Source organism: Schistosoma haematobium, chromosome ZW, assembly GCF_000699445.3.
Source record: "Schistosoma haematobium chromosome ZW, whole genome shotgun sequence".
Classification (NCBI taxonomy): Eukaryota; Metazoa; Platyhelminthes; class Trematoda; order Strigeidida; family Schistosomatidae; genus Schistosoma; species Schistosoma haematobium.
In genome coordinates, this window is record NC_067195.1 from 54,906,544 (window position 1) to 54,934,129 (window position 27,586).

The window sequence follows — 27,586 nt, forward strand, 5'->3', positions numbered from 1 at the left end:
TTGATATGACGATGGAATTACTGCACATAGGTTTAATTACTCAATTCAACCAACACATCACAACGAATCTGCCTAAAACCATGTATCTCTGCAGGCATGAACAAGGGCTTTGATCTAATGTGAGTTATTACATCACTGGTTGCCCAAAAATGAGGGTATTAATAAGGGGAATTTTCAACATCAATAAAGTTATGATGTTCTAGATGTTTCGTAGTGGATTGAAGGGAGCGGACATATATGTAAATATTATGAGAAAATCACTGATCACAAGCATAAGAGTGAGGTTGTGGGGATTGTTAAGTTTGTGATTAAGATCATGAGTCGATTAATGTTAAATCACCACTGAAAACCTGAAAGCACTGGACGGCCGTTTCGCTCTAGTATGGAACTCCTTAGGAGCGTGCACCCACGAGTCTGCACGCCAGATTCGAACCCAGGACCTTCAGTATAGCGCGAACGTTTAACCTCTAGACTACCGAGCTGGCAACCAACGGTGTTAATATCTAACTGCAACTAATCCATGAAATTTCGCGACTATTTTCGATTGTCTGAGGTAAATTTATAATATTAGAAGAAGCATTTATTCACCTGGTACTGGAACGATGAATATTATTCCCACTAAGCTTATTGATAATTGTCAGCCTACGCCCTCCTGATCGAGGTTATTTCAGTCAGACTCTAATAAGAGAACAGAAATAAATTTCAGTTTATTGACTGAGAAAAATAAACTGGGTTTGATCGAATAGGAACGACTTTTCAATTTGTCAGAAGTTTGTGTTAAATAACATACTCTTCATGGGGTCATTATGAACATATCTAAATAAATATCTAGTTCAGTGTGATAGAAGTTCACTGCAAAATATAATTTATGGTATTCAAAGCCCAAATACAGGATAGGTTTAGTTAATGTTCTAAGTATTGAAATATGGTCAAATTAACAAGTAAACTAAATCTGTTGTCCACCAGCCATAAGCAATATAAAACCTGACACATATGTGAATCTGTTTAAGCTGCTACAACATATCAGCACAGCGAGATGAAATTATCAAAATGAATACTAGAGTAGTAGAGTGGTATGTCCTACTGATGTCAACAGATATGTACCACCAACCGAAAGTGGAATACCTGGCGACTGAAGGTTGAGAAGATAGAAAAGAAGAGAACGAGAACAGAGACTGATTGGTGTGGAAATGAAGGAACAATCAAGTCTGAGATAATTAATTGACATTTTGCAAATGAAGCATTTACTGTATGGATCTCGGATTTTACTAAGATGTTTTGTAAATTTGTGTTCAAATACATTCGGTTGACCCAACTGGTGTTAGCGTTCAGTACAGTAGCAGCATCGGTGATAGGAAAAGTATGATTTTAGAAGAAAGAATTGATTCGTGTAAGAAAAAGGTGTCAGTTAATTTCAAAACTCAAGGTTTTAAGGAAGACAAAAAGTGAATGCGTCTCCTCATTCGAGACTAACTTTGAACAATGTCACTTAAGCATCAACTTTAAGCATAAGGAAAGAAATCATCTGATACAGAGAAAGGTGATGAATAAATCACTGGTTGAGAGTGATTCTTTAGAACAATTTAACGAACATTATTGAAATAGAATATGAACTGGCAGCAGAAATAATAATAATTCACATAAAAATGCGAAATCTAGTGTCATTTTGAAGTCAATAATCTTCACATCGCTTTTAAGAATAATTACTTAAATGAGTAAGATTATCGTTTACAAGTAGAGTTTAGCCATACTAATGACAATCTCAGTTATGGATTATAACCACACGTTAAGACACCTCTGTCTACAAGAAAACGCTTGCTTACACATTTTAATAAAGGTCAGTACAATTATAACTTAATAAACTGGATAAACATCATGACATAAATTATTTCCGAGATTTAATCAAGTAATAAATCCGAAAACTATTCTAGAGCTATGTGCAAACCATTCATTGAAATAAAGTACACTGAACAGATAAAAACATGTCACACGATTGTACACAATATAAGTTTGTACTCTGTGTCCTTCATACTAAGTGATATATAGTAATTGTTAATCAGCTTAAAAGAACAGAATGCCAGTACAAAATTCAATATAACGGTCAATCAATAATGTAAGCCATTCGTTGATATTGCTACAGTTTATCATATCTACTGAGCCAGAATTAAAAACACTGAGAATACTTTATGTAGAATAGGTAGAATATAGCTAGCAGTGAAATCCTGGAAGGACGTTTCGTCTCATTTTAGACTCATCGGCTGGATACAACTGCATCCCAGGTTTGATGTTCACTATGGGACTCAAACCCAATACCGTTCTTTAAAACGGCAATGAGTTACCCATTTAGTTCTTGAGTCCCAACACTTATTCATTTGTACATTGAGAATAAATTCGAATTTATTTCTTCTTTTTAATGGTTTGGAATAATCCAATGTTGATATTTTGACCGAAACTCAACCATTTTAGTAATATGTACATCTTGTGATGAGCAATTTAATGTCATCGCATTCCAACTAAACTTGTGTTATAATTGTTATATCAAAGCAGTCCCTCAAGATGAATATATACCAATCAAGACTGATCACATTTTAGTAAAAAATATCAACAACTAAATACTCTAACTATCAGTATAGGGGTTGTGGAGATTATTAAGTTTTTGGTTGAGATCATGGAGCTAATCCATGTCGGGTAGAGACAGGTATGTACCTCAGTACAATGGAAGATGGTCGTGCAATTTCGTGGATTAGTTGAGATTAGACATTAACACCGTTTGATGCCAGCTCAGTGGTCAAGTAGGCTAATCGTTCGCGCGCGAGACGGAAGGCCCTGGGTTCGAATCCCGCAAGCGGGATCGTGGATGTGCATTACTGAAGAGTCCCACAACAGGACGAAACGGCCGTCCATTGCTTCCGAGTTTTCAATGATGTTCTAACATCAATCGGTTCATGATCTCAATCTAAATACTCTAAGCCATTATTATTTAAACAAACGGAGAAACATAACGCATATACAAGAAAAAATATATACACTATACAATCTCATAATGTTGTGTTATAATTGACAAGAACTGTCTGTTTGATTGAATTTTCTCAAGAGTAAAAAAAACAAACAATCATTCTTATCCATAAAATAAAATGAGAAAATTTATTTCGTTTACAATAATTAATTACATAGTGATTGTTTTCTTTTTATTATAAAATAAAAAAAACATTTTTTTTTGTTTAAATGATTAAATTGTTGCATCCAATTAATTAACCATTTTAATTCACCTTTATGTGGAAGTAAACGTTTAATAAAACTATTCACAGTTAAATGATATAACCAGTAACGATTAAAGCCAATATTGACAGATATACACCTACATATTACCTCTGAATTAATAAAATAAAATAAGGGTATAATTATTTAAAAAATAAATTAAAACAAATTATAAAACTGATTCTTCGAAATAATTTAAGTAAAATAATAAATTATATTTCTATTAATTACACTATACATTGATACTAGATAGACAATCGCTAATAGTCAAGAAGCATTAGATAGCTTTTCTGTCCTAATGTTAGACTATTCAATAGTATAAATCCATGATCTTACTATAGACGATTGAATCCAAGACTTTCAGTCTCACACACGAATGAATAACTTTTAGGTCATTGAATTGGAATATAATAGTGTACATATCTAACATCAATAAATTAACGATATTGTAAAACTATATTTGATTGCCTGTGGTGAACTGAATCTGTCAACAGCTACTTTTAATATGACAGAAACATGAAATAAATAAATGAAAACATGGTTGAAATGTTTCTATCATCAGGTTAATTCGAGTCAAAAATAATTACTATGCGATTAGAAACACCTTGAATATTAACATTTTTTATATTTGACATTTCTTAATAATGGAATTTCAGAGAGAGGTATTTATAATTGATTGATCATGAGGCAGTGATCAATGTCATATCTGACTACTCCTTTAGTACTGGTCGAATTATGTTGGTAGAGTTACAATGTAACTACTAGTTTAAGTGACTCAACATTGTATGGATTATATTAATGTGTTAAGTGATTAACGTATTCGTTGATATCAAGGAACTTTACAAAGACAGATGTATCCAATTCATGTGTAAGAAGCGAATTGAATTTAAACACTGATCAATCAATTGTATTGCTAGTAATATTCATTGTAACAATGTGTTCGTTGATTTACATGATCCGCTTTATAACTAAATACCTTAATTAATATGCGATTCTGAAACACGGTCTAAAGATCAATGAATCATTAGTGAGTTCAACTTACTTCAGCACTATCTACACTTAATGCTTAAGATTTTCCTTTTACCTCTGATTGGTCAATTTCATATCTCCATGACTGATTTAAAGTCATGTTTGTGTACATCATGGTTATGTGAAAAACTGATCTCATAAAAAATAATTATATACTAAATCAATGATTTGTAATTGATGTACCGAGATCGACTTGAAATATAACAAATGAAATTTACAGATTTTCATATCACTGAAGATTAGTACACACTATAACACTGTAATCTGAGTAAATTATACAAATAAAGGAAATAAATATTATGGGGAGGAAACCAATGTGCTTTTTTATAGTTATTTTCTTTTCTTATTTATCTAATTAAATAAAATTTGAATATTTACAGGAAACAGGTTGATCCAGTGTGTGGGCTTGTTGAAAAAAATATATCATTTGAATGAATCATCAGTATGTATATGTATCATATGTGATAGATGAATCATAGCAACTGTAATTTGAAACATACACAAGCGAATACAAGTTAATTCTATTAATTTAGTGGAGCAAAATAACATTTCTTTCAGAAAGATATGAATTCAGTAGAACAAATAAAGAATTGAACTTTGTTTTAGATACTCAGTCAGTGACTCTCTGAATACGAAAATCAGATTTAACCATTCTAATCAGTATGGATCCAATAAATCTTAATAGAACAGCGTTGAACTGTTTGTCAACAACTTTAAATACATGCACAGAAACTTCTTTTTAAACAAATAAACTATTTTGAACAATACCTCTGAAATACTGGTATTTCATGCAGCTGGTTCCCTACATAAATTTCAATTAAGCAAGAACGACATATGATTTCATTGTATTCTGTAATCACTGTCATTATCACCCTATTTATGTACTGGAATATACTGTCATTTAATAAAATGTTATTCAATATTCAACTAATCACAGTCCATGCTTTCCTTTGTAACAGTATTTCGAAAGAAAAACATCATACAACTAAACTTATGTGAGGCAAGAAAAGTTGATGGAAACACCTGCTTAAGTCTGAAAATTCGTTGACTATATTAAGTTAATGATTAAAACACAAGCAAATATCATAAAGCATATAAAGAAGATATAGTTAGTTACGTTTATGAACTGAAATAAAGCTAGAAGAACATTTAAGACAAAACAATATGAATCGATTTTATTCTATGGTCCGTTCATCCACTTACAAGCGTATTCGTATAGAAGTATAGTATTGAATTATGATATAATCTACATTGATGATGGAAAACAACTGAAATAACAACGTGTATAAAGTTGGAAATCTTAGACTTATGTAAACTTGACAAATACCAGCAGTTATTAAGTAATCTATCTTTTCTTTTTTTATGCTATGTAATCACTGCTTCACCTTTTGTAGGTCTTCAATGTTCATTTTCAAATAACCCTGCATACGTTTATTCCCATATATACATAACTGATAAGCATTGTGTATTATCATAATTTAATGTTACACCCGAAAACAAGTACGCTTGTAAGTGGTTGAAGAAAGACTGTGAAATAAAATCAATTCAGACTGTTCTGCTTAGTTGTTGTTGAGACCTTAATCAACAACATAAAGATGTGAACGACTGATTGTTTAGTTAATTACTCAACGTTCTTGTGATTATTGCCAATGACTGTTTATCCGCGCATCCTCATCGGTTCAGTTTTTGTTCAGATTTCAATTTGAAGAAACCAATTTATCTAATAGGTTATAGAATGTAATCAGTTAAGAATATATACTTATCTGTTATTTACATGAAACAATAACGAACAATATTAAATAAATGAAGTGAAATTGAAACCTAGTTGGTAGTTAGATTCTATGTATTCAGTGATCTGACAGTTGTTTGTCTGAACTATACTGAAACTCACATTTTCTTTTAGCTTGATTTATCAATTCAAGTGCAAAAACGTAGATCTCCAGACAATAGATATTATGGAGAGCAAGAGTTTAATTACTCAATATTTTTTAAATTATGGATGAAAAAATAAGAAGTATGAGAACTAAGAGGGACCTGTATTTAAGATACCGACCTGTGAATTACCAATCAGAAAGTTGACTAGCCCTAACTAATTTTCATACACGTATCCCAGCTCTCAACATTACTGCTATATAATAAATGATATAAGGGTCTGTTACATAAGCCTATTTTGAAATGGGTTTCGCGGAATCAATTGCAGTTTCTTGGGTTTTGTGATATGAAGAAAATTTTTCATGTTAATTAAAAAGGGGGAAAAACCTCTTTTCATACTACAGCATCGATTTTTTCGCTTACTTGCTAGTCTTCGAGATACAGAAGGTAGAAGTAATCGATCTTTTTCCGGTGAAGTTTTCAAAGATATCCATACAATATCAGCTATTTTGTTGCCTAATCGATTAGCGTTGATTTGTAACAAATAATCTGTTTTTCTGATATTTGCATTTTTACAAATAAATACATTTTGCCTAATGTTGGTATTATAGATTATCTTGTGGAAAGTGAAACGCCAAGTTGGACAATGAAGACGAAATTTACATAATCGTCTCATGCAATCATTGGCTGATAACGATTGACCAGAAAATCGACAAAATCTTGCTAAAAGTTAACATTCAAAGTACAACATAATAACAGAAAGTATAGTGAAAAACAAAAAAATTGCACTAATATTATTATTTGATTCAAACGGACGAGTAAAGAAGAAATGACAAACAACGAAAGCTATGCTTTGGGATATTGTCTCGCTCAATTCAACATCTGTAAAATGCTAAGATTTAGTTTCGTGTCTGCTTTACTCAGTAAATTTTAAGCTTTCGTTAGATGAATGGACTACTCCCATACACTTTGCTATTCTCAGAGTTTTGCTAAGTGATAAAGTGTGTCAAGGTCGTAGAGTAGCTCAAAACAACTCTCTTTCCCCTTCTGCTTATTAGGAATGGACGAGTAGACATACAGATCAAGGTCGTAACATAACTATTACTGTGTTTCAGTAATGGTTCTACGTAAGGTATTGTTGAGATAACGATGAGTAAATTTCCATATCGTTATTGTTGTTGGGTTTTTTTTTTCGTTATCGTCATCATCATACAAGTAAATGAACACAAATTTCGACAAATAACTAGAGTGAATCAATTGCTAATTCACCAGAGTAGTAGCTTGGTAGAAATCCAATCCAACCTAATAAGTATTTCATATTACAAACTGCTATCAGCTGATTGAAGAATATATTGAACACTAGTCACAAGCACTAGTATTATACTCTCCATATGAACCAGAAGTCTTGAATTTGAATCTGTTGAGTGAGGAGAAGGGAGCTGCTCATGCCTTTTCTTACAGAATTTCAAATTAAAACAAAATAACCCCGTAGTAATTATTTTTTGTTTGGTGTCAATTTGTGTTAAAAGATAGTTTTGAATTGTTTACATTTAAAATTTTAGCAAAGACCTGAATAAACCAATAAATTAATGTTAAAGTCATGTAATGTTATTTATATTATAGATGAATTTAAAAACTTACGTGGACTATTACTTTTGGGTAAAGTTATTGCTAAACTAGAATGTACTTCAATCCCAAGCCACTTTATAGGGACATCTATATAATGCAAAGAAAAGGATGCATAAGTGATTACAACACAATGAATATATATATCTTAAAGTAAGACTTCTCACTTTATACAAGATATTATTCCCGACCGTTGTTGCTACCTTGACGTGGTGGTCGGACTTACCTATCGTGATGAGAAGATGGAGCTATACTGGCTGGAACAACTGTTCCTCAAGGTCCTACCATGTCAGACAGGTCGGTTGAAGAGCAGTAAGACTAAAAGCAACAAACCCAAGGTCCGAAGGCGAAGTCGTACTGCTGACTGTACAGAGGTGTGAGAGCAGTAAGGTGTTTCCTTCAGAAAACCAGCATAACAGCAATGCTGCCTTCCCACAAGGAGGGCTGTGGTTATAAAAGGTAGACCCTAGAAATGTCACACCTCGCCTTATCTCACGGATATCCATCTCCGGCGGTAAGGTCTGAACAAGTATGGAGCTAACACAAAAATTACCCATAAAAGGTCGTGTGTGGCCGACCTCAAGCAGTTGTCCCTTGGGCACTGCGGTCATGCTCCCAAGTCACTAAGACCACCTCTAATCCAATTTCCTTTTCAGGTACCTCCAGAAGAACCCCTCCACGGTGTGGGTAACCGGGAAGTGATAACCGCCCTCATACCTCTAACAGCACTCAAGACCACTGTATTCATAATCAACCTGTCTTCACTTCCTATTACTCCTCCTACATCGACTTTCACCTCAAAACTTCCTTTTCGGCTTCCTCCTCAAATGTCACCATAGCCAACGATTCTAGTGCTCAAAACACTGTCCCAGGTCTACTGAAACCTCGCTCCAAACTACACATTGGAGCCTTCAATGTACGCACCCTATGTCAAATCGGTCAACAGGCTTCCTTGGCTAGAACCCTAGAATCTCGTACCATTGATGTATGCTGTGTCTCTGAAACACGCATACAGGATCCCAGTGTGGTCATTCACTTGACCTCACCTCGGCAACACGGAGAGCCAACGAGATACACCCTCCGTGTATCTGGTGACCCGATGGCCAGCTCTCGTGGACTGGCAGGAGTAGGGATAGCACTAAGCATGAGGGCGAACAAGCATTGTTAGAGTGGATCCCCGTTAACAGTCGTTTATGTGCTGTTCGGCTAAACGGCTCCGTAAGAACTCGGAAGGATAGGGACACACATCGTTGCCTTTTTGTCGTTTCTGCCTACGCTCCCACTGACTGCAGCTCAGATGAAGTGAAAGATGAATTTTACAGAAAGCTATCTGAACTTCTTCAGAAAGCTAAACGTTCAGACATAGTACTCGTAGCAGGTGACTTTAATGCCCAGATGGACTCAAATAGACCATATTGCCATCAGTCATCGTTGGAGAGGGTTGGTAGAAGATTGTCGCTCATTCTGGAGTACCTACTTGGACTCCGACCATACCCTAATACGGGCACGCATCTGCTTGCGCCTCACTGGACGCAAAAAAGCCACAGTACAAAGACCCATTAGAACTAAATTGAGTAGCGAGAAAACCAAAAGTAGGTTCCAGGAACAACTGAGGTCACAATTAGGTAGTTCTGAAAATGAGGTTGACCCAGATGTTGCTTGGAAAGCTATACAAACAGCAGTGACATCTATCACTGATTTGAACCACAGGGTTACAAATAACCAATGGATTTCCTCAAGGTCTATTGCACTGATGGATTCTCGTAAACTCATCCCATCAGGCTCTGAACACGATGGAGAGCGAAAACAAATCAGATCTAGGTTAACCAAAAGTCTAAGGAACGACCGTGAGCAGTGGTGGACAACGAAAGCAAAAGAGATGGAAAAGGTGGCGGCTATAGGGAACACAAGACAGCTCTACAGACTAATAAAAGAAACTGGAATTAATAAATCAAGTGTAAGTCAGACTATTTCGGAAAAAGACGACACCCTCATCTGCTCTCAGTCCAGACGTTTAGAACGATGGGCGGAACATTTCAGAGAACAGTTCAGCTGGCGTTCAGCTACTCTACAACTACTCTCCATTCCCAGACAGCGTGAATGGAACATTGAAGTAGGTTCCCCAACTCTAGCAGAAGTTCAAAAGGCTATAGTTAATCTGAAACGAGGAAGGGCAGCTGGTCCAGACGGATTGGCTCCAGAGGTCTTTAAGGATGGTGGATCAATTTTAGCGATTAGGTTGACTAATATTTTAAATAAGATCTGGGAGTTAGACGTTATCCCATCTAACTGGTCACAATCACTTATCGTCCCAATATATAAGAAAGGGTCAAAATCATCCTGTGACAACCACAGAGGGATTAGTTTAACTAATATCGTATCTAAAATACTAGCCTCGATAATTATCGGACACTTAACTAGGACTCGTGAACTGCAAACACGAAAGAATCAAGCTGGCTTCAGACCTGGTCGTGGCTGCATCGACCACATATTCACCATTCATCAGGTTCTAGAACACAGGCATACTCATCGGCGCCCGACAATGGTGGTCTTTCTTGACTTGAAAGCAGCATTTGATTCGGTAGACCGCGAGATTCTGTGGCAGTGTCTGTCATTGAAAGGCGTACCTCAGAAGTACATAAACCTTGTGAAGGCTCTTTACTCGAACACTACTAGTCGAGTCAGAGCTTATGGCGAACTGTCATCTGCTTTCGCGACCTCAAGTGGTGTCCGTCAAGGCTGTCCACTTTCCCCATTTTTGTTTAACTTCATCATAGACCTACTGATGGAAATAACACTCTCGTCGACTGAATTCTCGGGTATTGATCTCATACCAGGAGGTCCACTTACCGACTTAGAATACGCGGATGACATAGTCCTGTTTGGTGAAGAAGCTGATAAAATGCAGTCTCCTGGTAGCATTAAGCAACAATGCCAGAATGTTTGAAATGCGCTTCTCTCCCTGTAAATGCAAGTTGTTGCTTCAGGACTGGCCTGCGTCAACACCTGAACTAAGGATAGGGAGTGAAGTAGTCGAACGCGTCGACAACTTCACTTATCTTGGAAGTCTGATCAGCCCTAATGGGTTGGTATCGGACGAAATCTCAGCACGGATTCGAAAAGCTCGCTTGGCTTTTGCCAACTTACGTCACCTATGGCGAAGGCGAGATATCCGTCTATCAATAAAAGGACGGGTATACTGCGCTGCAGTCCGTTCTGTTTTAATTTACGGCAGCGAAACATGGCCATTAAGAGTAGAAGATACTCGTAAGCTACTAGTATTTGACCACAGATGCCTCAGAAATATTGTTCGCATCTGCTGGGATCACTGGATAAGTAATAGTGAGGTTAGACGCAGGGTATTAGGGAAGGATGGTAAATCAGTTGATGAGTTTGTCAATCTTCATCGACTGATGGTTGGGCCACGTGTTACGTATGCCTGAACACAGATTACCACAACGCGCAATGCTGACTACTGTTGGCGATGGTTGGAAGAAAGTCAGGGGCGGCCAAACCAAAACGTGGCATCAGTGCTTGAAGTCACTAACTTGTAGTCTGAGCCATGTTGGTAGGTGCAGACTACTTGGTTGGGGTCCGCGTGACTTTCGTAACCAATGGTTGGAGACTCTTGTTGACATGGCTCAGAATCGATCACAATGGCGTCGGTGTGTACACTCTCTATCTTCCCTTAAACTAAGAGATTAAAATTGCTTCATGTCTTTCTTTCTACGAACTAATTCTTTCTTCCTTATGCACAATCTTTCTTTTATATATTACCACCTCTGAATTAACTACTTTCATGAATCCGGTGTCCATCTTGTTGTGTTAATGAGGTATGGCAACTTGGACCGATGCATAAATGGGCCTGGTCCTACGTTGTAGCTGACTGACTGACAAGATATTATTATTAAGAAGATAGTAAAAACAATGAAGAATAATGCTAAATGGAATAAATATCTGTGAATGATAGTGGTCCAGGACTTCATATGTTGATTGGACAAATTAAAAAAGAATCCAATCAGTAATAAAGGACTATAAACATGATTATGATTATTGATCAGTGATCAATCCGTTGTAAATATATCACTCATACAGGAGGTCAGTAAAGGTCCAAATGAATGATGAATGCGCGCGTGTATGTATACAAATTTCTTTCTTTGTAAATCTGTCAATAACTTCTCCTATTTTTTGATTACAAAAATAAGGACTTAGATAATAACATCACTCATTATTCAAACTATTCTTAAAGGTCGTTCATAATAATCACGATATGATATATTGATCAATATCAAATGTATAAACAACAAATCATAATAAAGTTCATCCAAAATCTTAGTTTTGTTCATTTTTCTACTGATCTAGTTTGATATAACTAACTTATAAACTATTCGACGAAGAGATTTTTCTACAATACAATGAGATAAATAATTTTGCTTGTAACTGTTATATCCCGATAAGAATAATGAATGGTAACTTTTGGGGTCCGTTTATGGACCAATACTATGAGTATATTTTTATCGTATAATTGTTATGTAACTAAACTGTCCATATTCATGTCCCTCCTATTATAAGCTTTAATTTGACACATAGACTATTACTATACGATTTACCATTCTTGAATTATGCCCTGTCTATTAATTACTATCTCCCTTATTCACAGCCACTTTGTGCCAAATATTGTACACATGTTATTTTCTATTTTATGGTACGTTGTGGTCTGTTTGATTGGTATATAAGCCCCGTATGTTTGAAATAAATGATTCATACTGCAGAGGCTGAGATTGGTGTTCTGGATTCAACTGGTTGGACTAGACAGAGGAGCAAGGCCAATCAGGACTCTAGGCTGCTCGCACGTGTTTATGCGTCACTGGTCCAATCGATAATTCGCTACTCTCTGATTGGCGGTATCGTTGCGTTACCCAATATACAGGGCACGCAGGTTCACAAGTTATAACAGTAACTAACGTAAAACGAATAATTTTTGAATTTAAGAGAGTATCAAGTAATCACTTCCATCATACCTAATAAGCTGGATATCGACAGTGTTTATTCTTGTGATTAAAACACGAATTTCAGCGAAGGGATCTCTTTTCAACGAATTTATTATCAAGCTGTACAATCGTATATATATGGAAATTTTGTTTTGGTAAAAGTACTAATTCCGTGAGGAAATATGAACACAGTTAATAAAAAAGGGTTATAATACTAGATTACGTAATATGAATAATAACAATAGATTTAGTGAATATAATAAGATGATTAAAATGTTTTTGTTATAATAGTTAAAGGTCATAGAGTTGTAGAAAATAAAGTGATATGATGAGTATTTACGAATAAAACAATCGGAATATAAGACATAAGTAAAGGGGGGAATGCAGTAATAATAATAATAATGATAATAATAATAATAATAGGATAATCAAAATGCTTAAGGCCAAGGTAACGATAACGATAAGACGTACTTCTTTTGTACGCATGGTTCTGCTTTAAAATCCTGGATGGTAAGAGCTTCGGCTATTTTTCAAAGTTGGGTGCGAAGAAATCTGGGTAGATTTGAACGAATCATATAAACAACCTTAAATTCATTTTTTGGATCTGTAGAATGGTTACAGTCGATTAGGTGTTCAAGTATAGAACTCCTAACTGCTTTCCTTTCCCCTTTATAGAACCAAGCTGGAATATGTTCCCGTATCCGAGTTGAAAGCGAGCGCTGGCTACGGCCAATGTACCTTGCTTCACAAGGGCAGGTGAACTGGTACATGCACATGGAGGCGACCAGACGCGGAAGCTTGTCTTTTATGGACACAGGAAATAAGTTTCTACTCGTGAAGGTTATTCGCAATTTAGCTGCATTAAACGTCCTTCTAATAGTTGTTGTTAGACGATTCTTGATTACATCTAACGTTCGATCACCTTTAGATTCCAGACTTTTTTTATTAACTGTGTTCATATTTCCTCACGGAATTAGTACTTTTAACAAAACAAAATTTTCATATATATACGATTGTACAGCTTGATAATAAATTCGTTGAAAAGAGATCCCTTCGCTGAAATTCGTATTCTTGTGATAACTAGTAACTAATTTGGAGATGGATTCTTTTGATAATAAAAAAAATAACAAAATTAATACACACTTTTCATTGACCTAATTTTTATAATGATATTTTTCTAATAGAGGTCGGTTGAAAAAGGAAAATGTAACGTAGGGATTATTTAAAATCTTTAAACTTTACTTGAGTCATATAGATTAGTTTGCAATTTTTGTTCATTCAATAATAATCCATAAGAGTTAAGCGCTGAAAACAAGAAAAACATAAAGAGAAATACAATGAATACTTATACTCAATTGAAGAAATTATGATGTAATATATATATATATACAGTGATAAATTAATTTTTCTGATAAAATCAAATCTTTTATACAATCTATATTTTAGATTAATTAAAAGTTGATTGATTTTAACTAAGTTATGATTATTGATATAAAAAAAGAATTTATAGCGTTGATCACTGTTTGATTGATAAGACATTGTAAAAATATAAATGACATTAAGTTCATAAGTTCAATATCAACAGACTGAAAAAGACACCTGATCAAGATGCTAAAGAAAGGCGATCTCAGCAAGTGTGATAACTACAGAGTCATCATTCTTCTCTTAACATCAGGAAAAGTCTTCAACAAAGTATTATTAAACAGAATGAAGGACTCCGTAGACGCCCAACTTCGAGACCAACAGGCAGGATTCCGTAGGGATAGATCTTGTACAGACCAAATCGCAACTCTACGGATCATTGTGAAACAATCACTTGAATGGAATTCACCACTCTACATCAACTTCATTGACTACGAGAAAACATTTGATAGACTGGACAGGAAAACACTATAGAAACTCCTTCGACACTACGGAGTGCCTGGGAAGATGGTCAATATCATACAGAATTTCTATGATGGATTAAACTGCAAAATCGTGCATGGAGGACAGTTGGCAAACTCGTTCGAGGTAAAGACCGGTGTCAGACAAAGTTGCTTACTCTCACCCATTCTCTTTCTCCTGGTGATCGACTGGATCATGAAGACGTCAAAACCTGAAGGGATGCACTGGATACAGTGGACAGCTAGAATACAGCTGGACGCTCTAGACTTCGCAGATGATCTCGCTCTTCCATCGCACACGCAACAACAAATGCAGGAGAAGACGACCAGTGTAGCAGCAGCCTCAGCAGTAGGTCTCATTATACACAAAGGGAAAAGCAAGATTCTCCGATACAACACAGCATGCACCAATCCAATAACACTTGACGGAGAAGATTTGCAAGATGTAAACACCTTTACATATTTGGGCAGCATCATTGATGAACATGGTGGATCTGATGCAGATGTGTAGGCGCAGATCTGCAAAGCAAGAGCAGCATATTTACAACTGAAGAACATCTGGAACACAAAACAACTGTCAACCAACACCAAAGTCAGGATTTTCAATACAAATGTCAAAACAGTCCTACTGTATTGAGCGGAAACCTGGAGAACTACGAAAGCCATCATCCAGAAGATTCAGGTGATTATTAACAGTTGTCTACACAAAATACTTCGGATCCGTTGGCCGGACACTACTAGCAACAACCTACTGTGGGAGAAAATAAACCAAATCCCAGCGGAGGAAGAAATCAGGAAGAAGCGCTGGAAGTAGATAGGACACACATTGAGGAAAGTACCCAACTGCGTCACCAGACAAGCACTCACTTGGAATCCCCATGACCAAAGGAGAAGAGGAAGACCAAAGAACACATTACGCCGGGAAATGGAGACAGATATGAGGAGAATGAACAAAAATTGAATCGAACTAGAAATGAAGGCCCAGGACAAAGTGGGTTGGAGAATACTGGTCGGCGGCCTATGCTCCATTGGGAGTAACAGACGTGAGTAAGTTTATGGCTACATGTTCAACTATTAATAATGATTACTGTCAGTATACCTTATTACAGTATACTATCGAACATGAGTAAATCTCTAACCAACTTCAAGAATTTGTTAGTCAGTAAGTATACCGGTTGATTTTCTTAAGTTCAACTACATAAAAATGATGAATTGTGAATGTATATAGAGTTTTCACATTGTTTACATATTCGGTAAATAAATGATGACAGAGAGAAAGTAGTAAGCTTCAGTTAGTATCAAAAGCATTTCGAATTATATGAATAGAGAACTGGACAGTTTGATATGACCTAGGTTGAAAAAGCAGTATTTATGTATAGGTGAATTGTAGCTGGAGTTATTTTAATTTCGGAATCGTAATTTCAACTGATTTTCATAATTACATAAGAGTTAAACCCAATACTGTCAATTCAATAAATAAATTGAAGGACTGATATGGACTTAAACTTCAAACGCACATTTGTATATAGACATGATGCTCACCGTGACTGGTTAGGTCCCGTGTCTCAGTGGACCGACTATTATGAACCTATAACCTAAACATTATCTACTTCAAATCCTAGTATTTATTTGAATCCATGTACCATCTATTTTATTATCAAAATGTTCTATCAACTTTGGAGAGAACAAACATAATTCATCTTCATTTTAATATCTTATGAGTAGCTTATCCTCACTCATAATGCAATTCATTTATCAAGTAACCAGCTTTGATCTGTACCGTTTCTATGTGTTTGTGATGTTTTTCGGTTGTTTAAACCCCAACAGATGTTATGAAGATGGGATATTCTATCTAAGAACCAAAAATAGAGTATTTTATAAAACCAGTCCACCTCCATAGTTTTCATGAATTTGTTTTCTTGATAGATATTTAAAGATAAAGCAGATGTGTAGTTGAGATCAGCTTAATTTGCAAACTTTACTCATCACGGATGGGATACTAGTGAAAATCAAGAAATATTGAAATCCTTTTTCATCCTATGGAACCGTTTGGCTCATAGCTGTACACTCTTGGGTAGTCCCATGCTAGGATGAAACAGGTATTCGGTGATCCGATGGTACCCCAATCGGGACTATTCAGTTGCGCATATAAACTAATTATAGAATATGAGTGTATCAAATCTTGGGGGGGAAATCGATGATTTGATGACATCAAAACTAGATCATGACTCCTTAAACACACTAAACAATCTATAAACAGGATAATTATTAACAAATATATTATTAACTCTTTAATCAATGCTCAATTTATTTGGAACTATCAAGTTCAATCGGGGTACTGATACCTATAGACAGGAAAATTAATGCATAGCCAGATTAAAGCAAAAGACTATTCTTTTTTCGGAATGGAAAAAAATATTATCAGAACGGGTTTGTGGAGATTGTAGTAATTTATTGGTTGAATTCGTGAGTTTATCTAAGCTGGACCAACGTTGAAAACCTGGAAGCACTGGACGGGTGTTTCATTCTATTGTGGGACTCGTCAGCAGTGCGCACCCACGAAATAAAAGATTAAAAAAATATGATATTTTAATCATAACAGTAAATATTCCTCACAAGTGTTTATTCTCTTTATTAAATTTTGTAATTCAATTTTAGATGTTGATATACACAGATAATCGTCTAAATAACGTAGAATAATTGAACATTTATTTAAATGAATATCTGTTGTTTTGAACACATCATTTTGTAGGAATTTGTGAGGAGACCAAAGAATAGTTTGTGTTCTATGTAATTGACGATCCAGATGAGCTAAATAGATATTAGCCAAATCTGAACTAATACACGATCCTTGGGGAATACCTTTGATGAACGAATATAATTTTCCATCAATCTGTTAATAGATTTTGTTTAAAAAAGGTCAAAAATATATGTTTATTCATATATATAGTTATTAGTAGCGATTTGAATAAACCCGTTAGCTTTAGAAAGAGAAGTACTGGGTTCTAGTCTCGATCTGAATATCGCCACGGATTTTGGAACAACCAACTGAGGAGTCTTAAGTAAGAGGAAACGCATGTCGTGAATTTCACTGTGAGCCACAATATACCTATCCTATAGTACTCATAAAGAATAACGTTTTATTCTTATGATCCATTCCTACTTTTATTGCTGTGATTTTCGGTCTGTGATAGAATTGTCTTATCACATAGACACTTTTTATAATTTAGCGATGATGAACATTTTCCGTTAGCATACATTATACATGAACAGACTATTGAAAATCGAAATTACAATAAACAGGTATGATTTTGAAATTAATTTTGATCTATTGTTCGTGATTTGAGTTCAATATATGGCCTAATCTTTTACTGTCAAGTTCAAAATAAGGATGTAATAACTATCTAGGTGTTATAATCGAGGAAACTAGTGCTTGGAATAGGAAGACACTGAGATTTTGCACAACGTAGGGAACAAAACAAAACCTGATGGCAGATGAAGATTCTATTTTTTCTTCAAAAACACGACAACCACGATTATTATACAGATTCAGTTGTATACAGATTCTACTGACATTTGATCATTAGTCATAGAATATCATTTACAACTGAAATGATAGGAATCCAACTGGACTTCACGCCGAAGTTATACAACCATATGTAATAATGAGTGAATTTCACACTGAAATAATACAAACGATGGTAAACTAAATATATATCGCATTTATTTCAAACGTAATTTCGTTTTTTACACTGTCCTAATACTAGTAATTGCTGATAATCAATGAGTTTACACTAGCTAACATTAGTTCGTGATGCCGTTTACCTTAAAAGATATGAAATTAACCATCAAAAATCTCAACTATTTCTGAAAGGAACAAATATACACATCAAATAACTCTATAAGAATTATTATTGTTAATACTAGCAATGAATCGGTTAAAACATACAGAAATGATGGATTCTTTTAAAAACCATTCCAATTCACGAACAAGGAAATGTATATTTGGTGTTGGATACATATAATTGCTGACCTTGAAAATGAAGGAAATGCATAAAGTACAGCGTCTTTTTATTATACTCCTAAATAATATAGTACTGTTCATACCAGGTATTTGTTCTAACAGGAAATAAACCAGATACTATCGAATAATGAACCCGTGTTAGAAAAAAAAAGTTGAACATAATCAAACACAGAATGTTTCTGTTATACGTACAGTTATTTATTAGTAGGGTTTGCTAGACCTTTTTGAGTCGTTTATTTACCTATCAAAGGCCAAGTGTGCCTCATAGCAGTTTTTTCATACTAATTTCTATGTGTTACACATGGCTTATGAGAAAATGTACAATCTGTTAGCTTTCCCATAGTAGACATAGAAACATAGTTAGCATATGATCAAACAAGCGATCGATGCTGATATTAAATGTAATGTATTAGAGAAAACTGATGAGTGTGACACCGCCTCGTAAAATGCTTTTAGTCCATAAAGTCAGTTCCTGGTGGACTGAAGCATATAGGGACGTGTAAATGTCTAGACTGAGATTTAAACACAATGGTATTCCGTAATTGCAGACTTCAGGTGACAACAGAACAAATGCATTTAGTTATCTAAATCTTTGATTTCAATGTTAGTTCATGGTTATCATATTACGCTTTTAATTTACTCTCTATGTTTAGTTTGCCAGCACCATGGATATCATCATTATCATTAAAATCTAAATGAGTTTGTTTTTCATCCTGGTAAATTTTTCTGAAAATGTTAGTTTTCGAACAGAAACATATACATGTCAGATTCCATGTTGTTTACTAACTGATCAAAGAGACAAAAGACTATAAGGAAGCAAAAAAATATCATCAAGTATCGTTGTAGTCTGTTAATGTAGTGAATATTTTATATAATCTGACCGTAAACCGTACATAGAAACGAAGTAAACTAAAACAATATATTAGATTGTGAAAATATAAAATATAAAAAATTGTGAAATGTATGGTAGGAAAAAGAGTAATAGATTTGGATATCATGCATATAAAAATGTTCTGAAGAATACTAAATCAAGTTTAAGGTGAGAATAAGGTTTATGAATAGGATTATGTTCTCTTAGAATCATTCTCAATGTCTCTTCAACGATCGATTCCTTTGTATGAATAATTACGGAAAACAATGCTTATCTTATAACTATACTTATCAATAAGGTGCCATATATTCTAAATTAGTATTACCAGGTGAACTAAAACATTACTACATATCAAAGTGTAATTCAAAACTACTGCTTGCCATTTTACACTGAGTGTACTAGTGAGTACAAATAGACACACATACAAAAGGGGAAATAATTAGGAGATGTAACCAATAATTGTAAAATATATAACTAAAAAGCATCAAGACCAAATGGAATCTTAGACTTGGATAACTAAGTACAATTGACAGACAAACAAAATTATCTACTGCCAAAAAAAGGACAGTTATAAAAGTTCGTCAAAATAACCCTAAGAGATTTAAAAATGGTACAAAAGCATTTTTGAACTTCATGAAAGCTGTAACCTTAAACCTGCCTTGATAATGTTAACAATTCTTTCCGATTATTATTCTCAATAAAAATGTACATTCTTTTAACCAATTATTACTCAACATTCAATATCACTTTAAACATTTTATTAATTTTCACTTACTTCATTTAAAGTATCAGAGAAAACTTCTACTAATTTAGAATGAATAATTTGATTAAAAAAATCCAAAATATCTAATTTTGCAATCCAAAATCTACAAACACAAAAGAAATTAATATTGAAAACTATCAAACATCATGAGTATATTTCTACGTTTGAGCATTTGTGTTTGAAGTAAAAAGAGACGATTCTGTTGTGTTTTTTGTTGTTGGAAAAGGCTAGCTTATACTTTTGATTCAGTAAATTCGTTCTTTATTTTAGAATCACAGTGCTTCTGCTTAGCATATTACAATACTTTTGATATTGTTACTATTCCCACTACTCTGGCATTTGTCGTGGTACCTTCATCTCACTATGTTGATATAATATGACGACTTTAAGCGATGCATATACATGCGAGATCCTACGTTGTTGATTATTAAATTTGACTGATAGAAATAAATCTATAAGATTTATGTATTGATGGTATGAGAATATAGTGAAAAAATCAATTTTTCAGATATTTATAAGCGGTTATACTACATCAAACGACCAATTTTTTTTTTAAATAAATACTTATAAATAATTACTGAAATTATTTTCAATAGGTTGTAATTTAGTGTCTATCGTTATCTGATATCGCTTAAACAGCCATTGAAAACCAGGAAACAAAAGACAGAAGGGATACCTAAACGGTGTGCAACCATAACAGTGACAAGGGCGGCCTGCTTGAGCATCTGGGCTACCTGTTCCTGCCATCCAGATATTTCAACAAGTTATCTATTTTTGTTTGTTTTAATATATCAATATGTTTATTAATCGCATGATGTATTCTGCTGCGTTTCTGAAAAGTGTATAACCTTTCGTTGTCAAAGTTACAAAAAACTCAATAAGAGCCAATGTGGTTGCTGGCAATATACAGCGAAAAGAATGCACATTATTCAGATGTTCATTTACTGAACTGCTAACATCTAACTGGCGATCACTCAATATTTATCGCCAGGACCGACCAAGAAGAAAGAAACGGAAACTTGTTGAAATACTTTACGCTGAGAATTCTATATTGTACCAAAAATATGATATTGAATAAAGCTGATAATAATAATAATAATAATAATAATAATAATAATAATAATAATAATAATGCCAGTCAGTCACAACGTAGAACCTGGTACGTATAAATATTGGTTCAAGTTACCATTCTTAAATAAGGGTAAAATACATAACAATAACGTCTGTCAAACAACAATGGGAAATATCGAATCAACAATCTTATTTAAGCGAAAATAATAGAGATTATGAAAATAATTGATAGTTTTTTAATTCTCAAAGTTAAATCATGCCTCGCATCGCAGAATAGCCCTATTCATACAACTGTCTTTTGTTGGTGTTGTTATGGTCTATATTTCAGGACTACTATTCAAAGGTTGCCTAGAACTTTAAATATAATTACCAAGATTAAACGATCTACCATTTCCGTGTTTTATGTATATGAGTTAAGAAATTGAAAGAACATAAAACCACAGTAAAATAGTTTTTCCAGTTTCGATTTATTTGAACGCATCTGTATTTCGAATGGTTCAGTACGGCCGAGGGTGTATAGAGACTAAGCCCCTCTCGAACTACTATCTTACGGCCACGTGTTTAAAACCAATATAAAGGAAGTCCTGCTCATTGGCTTCTGGTAGAAAGGATGTCGTAAACTAAAGTTAAAGAAAAACCGTACGTCAGGAATCCGAACTGAGTTGGTCACTGCCGAGGATGAACCTAAGAGAATCGGGAAACTTTGGTTTCAAACAAATGGTACACATAGGCTCTGTGACCATGAGAAGTTGAACGGCTTACGAATTATATTTGGTGACCGGTTATCATGTAATCGGATGCCCTGACGTTGTTCCACTGTTTTTAGGAGTAGACAGTAAGCAAAATAAAAACAAACAACGAAGTTGATGTTTTTCGTGCTTATTATACTCAAGCAGATTATTTTGATGATAATCCAAAACTGGGGAAAATTGATCATTTTTGGGAGATATTCAGCAAATATGTACTGAATTTCGAAGTACATTTTTTTGTACGCGAAAAAACTGATGGTTGTAAACAGTTGTTCAGACGGAAGTTAACGACGCAAGAGGATTCGAACCTACGACTTTATGGTTATAAATCAAGTGTTTTAAATAATAAACTACGATTATATATTGTCCGAGGGTAAGATATCTGTTTCGTTTATAGACATTTTGAAGAAAGTTTAAGTATTGAGAGTATCCCAATTTCTGTCAAATAAAGGAATAGTTGAATATATATTCAAAACATATTGATCTAAACAACCTAACTTATATATGTGATAGATTTAGTTTAAAGGCACATGATCATGCTATTTTCATTCGATACAATAATAAATCTTAAGTGTAATCATTATTATTTTTATTTCCTAAAGCATTCTTCATCGTGGATGTAGGTCAGTTAAGATTTATACATGAGATAGGATTCAACAAATAACTTATTTTAGATTTCAAAAAATCAACAAATCAGCCAAGCAAACAGTAACCAAACAATAAAAAAAGAATTCTTCTTTTACTGACGAAAAAACTAATAAGTGATAGCATCAGAAAACAAAGTTGAACAAAAACAAAGTTTCCACAAATATTAATTTGTAACTATGTATTGAAAAATGGTCTAAGTTGAGTCAATATAATAGTGATGAGGTTCTTTGAACATACATATATATTTCTGTCAAATCCCCGGCTGACTATAAGTGACTGTGTAACAGACAAGAATTTTTTTTAGGTAAAATAATGTATTCAATCTAATTGTGCTAAATAAAATACAGTTTCATATAAAAAATACTTTAAAATGTAATCAAAGCATAAAAATCCTTCTTAAAGTTATACAGTTACCTTACATAACACAGTTTACATTGGGGACTGGTTTTATTCAGATAATCACGGAAAACCAGCAATCACTATAAAGCTGTTTCGTCCTAGCAAGGGCTCATCAACAGTGGGCATCTACGACTCATTTGCAGACTTAACCCAGCATATTCAGGTCATGTAACGAGCGCTTAAACTTTAGACTATTTCGCTGGTAATCAATCGTTTACATGTCTAACTTTAAACGATTAGAGAAATTGTCCAATTATCGACCAATGTCATTAGTGGATAATCCCTTATACCAGTGATGTAAACTCTGAAATTCAAAATTCTCCACAAATTCCCTACGATAATATAAATATATTATTTGAAGCAAAACGTAACATAAAGGCAATTTACCAGTATTTAACTTACCGACGAAATCCTATTGAATAAACAAGTGAACGAAATGATAATAAAGTTTTAAATGCAGATTTTGTCGATAATAAAGATGGTGCATAAATACCTGGTAACTGAAAATAAATCAAAATATTGGAAAAGTGTCAAGCTTGGTTAACTGTTGGTTAATTTGCCATGTGAAATAAAAATTGTGGATAATTGAAGCAATTAAAATTAATCTGAGAATTGCTTATTTTTGAAGAAAAAGGAATACATTTTTGAAAAAGAGATAAGTTACATCATTTAGAAACATCAGTCAATATAGTAATGAATTCTGCTTGCTGATAGTGTAGCTGTAAATATTTGAAACAGTTATGTTTAACAGATCATTTAGTAAAATAAGATATAGTTGATGATGAGGATAGGAAAGAAACCGATAGTATAAATGAATTATACCAAATAGTCTTTAAAAAAAATCACTAAAAATCGTTCTAACTTTAGCTGGCAACGTGCGAATAAACACTTTTAGGATATGGAAAAGGCACCAGTGAATAGAAAAACACTACACTGGTCACCAGTTAAGGTCAACCAATGTAAATATCAGTTTTACATGCGGTCAGTGATGATATCTTAGACTTAGAAGCTGGATGACCAAGAGCATTAATATTCTGAAGGTTTAGAGAACGTCTTGCTGAAGAGTGACAACTGGCATGGAAGTCCAGGTTCTACTGTCAACTACTTTAAACCACTTAACATCAAAGGCGAGTATTACCAAATATTTACAATATTTCTCATAAACAGAACTATCAGAACAATCAAGGGTTCCATTGCAGAGTCTAAAGAAATTTCAGGAATAAATATTCAGAAATAAGCCTGTAAACTTGTGACATCCACTGTTGATTATATATTAAAACACAACCCTGTTAAGTACCAATGCAATAAATGACTGATAAAGAAGGCTAGTACAGATCACAATTCTCTTTCTCCAAAGTGGTCTCATGGGTGTTTTGTACGATTCGTTGGCAGTATTCACTATCAAGTTAATGAACGATTCTATTGACGAATGATTACTATTTGCAGATAAATTTTACAAAGTTCTGCTAAAGAATGTGAATTTGCACAGCCAATCATTTGAAAAGTAAGATAATAACTTATGAATGATGTTGGACGACTATTGTACAACAACACAAATCAGTAGGAAGTAAATGAATAGTCTAGATCATTTTAAAGATACTACACTTACTGCGAGATTTGTAAATACTACATTTAATCTAGTATGAGGAAGAAAGTTCACATTTCTAAGGAATTTCAAACTAGAACAAAACAATGAATGTGAATTGACGGATTGATGAAACCTTTATTCCGTTACATCGTTGAGTATTCTAACAATAACGTTTTTTTAAAAAATAAAGTAATGTATAATTCATGTCCATCTATATTTAACTAGTAGTCAAACATGTAGAACATAGACAAATTAATATATTTGCAATATCCCAATGAGTAGAAAAATTAAATTTTATGACATTTCATGACTCAGTTTATGTCACTTGTTCAAAGAGTAAATAATTCGTTTATTTGTTCTCCGAAGAAGTGTCTTACACTAAGTTACGAAACGTCAGAAAATCTAATTTTTCTACTCATTGGGACAATACATATGTATTAATTTATTCATAACAATCTACTCAATGCTTAATTTATTCGCAATTATCAAGTCAACCCATAATAATGATACCTATTTAGAGCATAGTTAATTAATTCAGTGTAACTATATTATATTTTAATAAGTATTGAAGGGGAGAGAGAAAAAAAACAAACTAAAATGTATAACTCATTACTTACTTCAATTTTTAATTTTCTAAGAAATTCAAATAAACCATTATTTAATTTTAAACGTTGATTAAGACTTAAACAAGGTTGAATTGAATATTGAATATTTGAATTTAATTCTGTTTGATTAATTAAATTCTTTAATGATAATAAATGATAATTAGCATTAATAACTAGACGAAAACCTTTTCCAAAAGGTTTCATAGATAAACGTCCAATACTATATGTTAATATATAAGTTTTATTAATAGTTTCATTGGAATAAATTAATGACATTGAATTATTATTAATTTTATTTTGAATTATATTATTCTTAATTAAATCTAAATTAAAATCGAGAAAAAAAATAAAGAAATTGAATAATTGATTGATATGTAGAAAAAAGTGAATACTTGAATGAGAATTAAATTTTAAAAGGTATATTTTAATGTATATCAACCGACTGGATTAAAAGTTATTCAAGATTCTAATGGCAGGTCGCTCCCAAATGCCCTGGTATGGCCGATAGTGGAGAGAGTTAGCTCTCCATCTCGAAATGTTCTCAAATGGACACGCGTATATAATCTCTGCCAGGGAAGTCCTACTCATTGCCTTCTCGTGGGGGGTGTTGTTTATGAAATTGAGAGGACGAAAAGCGAATTGCCGGCTTTTTAACCAGGTTGGTGGACATGGAGAGTCCACCTAGGGGAGTTGGAAAACCCTGGTTCCAAATCAATGGTGCACATGGGCTCCAGTATCCTGAAAGAACAAATGGCGTATGAACCAATCGTTGGTCACCGGCTTCCATGATAATGCATCTCCTTACGTTGCTCCATTGCCTTATGGATCAGACCTTCAGGTCGAAAGCTCTAGGTGTGGCCCCCTAAGAAAACCACTTGCTTCGGTTTGGGCGCCCGGGAAGTATCATAGCCCTCACACATATCAAATGAGATCTGTGTGGCGCATATGTATTTGGTGCCTCCTTGCACCAATATTTATGTGTTAAATATATAAACGGTAGGTCTAAACTACATCCTTTAAATTTATGTCCAGTTATTTATCAGGATTTATTAGAATGGGGGTTTGTGAAGATTGTAGTGATTTTAATAGTTGAATTTATGAATCGACTTAAACTAGATCTTAATTGAAAATCTGGAAGCATTGGATGGCTGTTTGGTCGTAGTATGGGACTCCTCAGAAGTGCGCATCCACGATCTCGAACCTAGGAACTTCGATCTTGTGCGCGAACGTCTAACCTTTAAACCACTGAGCCGGCATTTAGCAGTGTTAATTTCTAACTTCAATCTATCTATGATCTTGCGCTGCCAAGGAGCCCCATACTGGGATGAAACGGCCATCCATTGTTTCCAGGTTTTTAATGGTGATCTAGATTGGATTGACTCATGAATTCAACTATTAAAATATCAGAATTTACCTGAAAATTTCTCTCCTTTTTTGATACAATTCTTGGATTTTTTTTCTCAGCTATTTACAATCTAAAATTCTAATCTTATTCATCAAAACATAAATGAATATTTTTCATAAACTTTAATGTACGAATTCTTACTCCTGAACTTTAATTAACTAGTCCGTATTACATAATTAATGTTTGGTTTGGAGAGAAATTTATTTTTCTGTTTCCATGATCTTCTAGAATATTCATATATTTAAGTCGAAAAATAAACAAATGTTTGAAAAGTAATAATACTTCAGTATTATTGATAATAGATATTATTCTATTTCCATATATTAACTGAAGTTATCCTAGAAGATTCTGACATTTGTTACGTTTTAATAAATAGTAATAAGGCTTTAATGTGTAAATAGCTGAGAACAATCCACGAAGTCAATGAATTCATGTTGTTCTACTATGATATTTGTTTTTTTTTTTAAATTTGATTTTATAAACGTCAAAAATTGTATGAAATTATCATCATACTTTACTTAGGGAGATGAGTGAATTGCAAAGATTGTATTAATGCGGAGAAGGTTTTCATTATGGGTATATGTATATTAGTAAAATATTATCTCATGAAGTTTAACAACATAGTAAGTGATACAGTCATCATTGTTGTATTCAAACAACAGTCAAGCTTCACTAGGAACTGATTGAAATATTAATTAGTAAATTACAACTCAGTTATTTATTACTGTCAATAAGATCACCACAAGAGACTTAAATATATTGAGTTTAATACTTAGCAGTGATATGTATGTACTATGTTAAGAT

At 33.8% G+C, this 27,586-nt stretch overlaps 1 protein-coding gene across 1 annotated transcript in view; it reads right to left on the minus strand.

Annotated features, from left to right (window-relative positions):
• Positions 1-2,575: 2,575 nt before the first annotated feature.
• PRKC1_3 (Calcium-dependent protein kinase C) overlaps positions 2,576-27,586 on the minus strand; it is an 83,666-nt gene continuing 58,655 nt past the window's right edge. Inside the window, exons 7-15 of the mRNA XM_051211798.1 lie at positions 25,390-25,700; positions 23,587-23,684; positions 20,330-20,420; positions 18,609-18,692; positions 17,276-17,552; positions 14,019-14,081; positions 7,801-7,875; positions 6,583-6,882; positions 2,576-3,371 (exon numbers count right to left, since the gene is read on the minus strand). Of these exons, the coding sequence (XP_051071899.1) occupies positions 3,163-3,371; positions 6,583-6,882; positions 7,801-7,875; positions 14,019-14,081; positions 17,276-17,552; positions 18,609-18,692; positions 20,330-20,420; positions 23,587-23,684; positions 25,390-25,700 (1,508 nt within the window). The 3' untranslated portion in view covers positions 2,576-3,162. The remainder of the gene's footprint in view (positions 3,372-6,582; positions 6,883-7,800; positions 7,876-14,018; positions 14,082-17,275; positions 17,553-18,608; positions 18,693-20,329; positions 20,421-23,586; positions 23,685-25,389; positions 25,701-27,586) is intronic.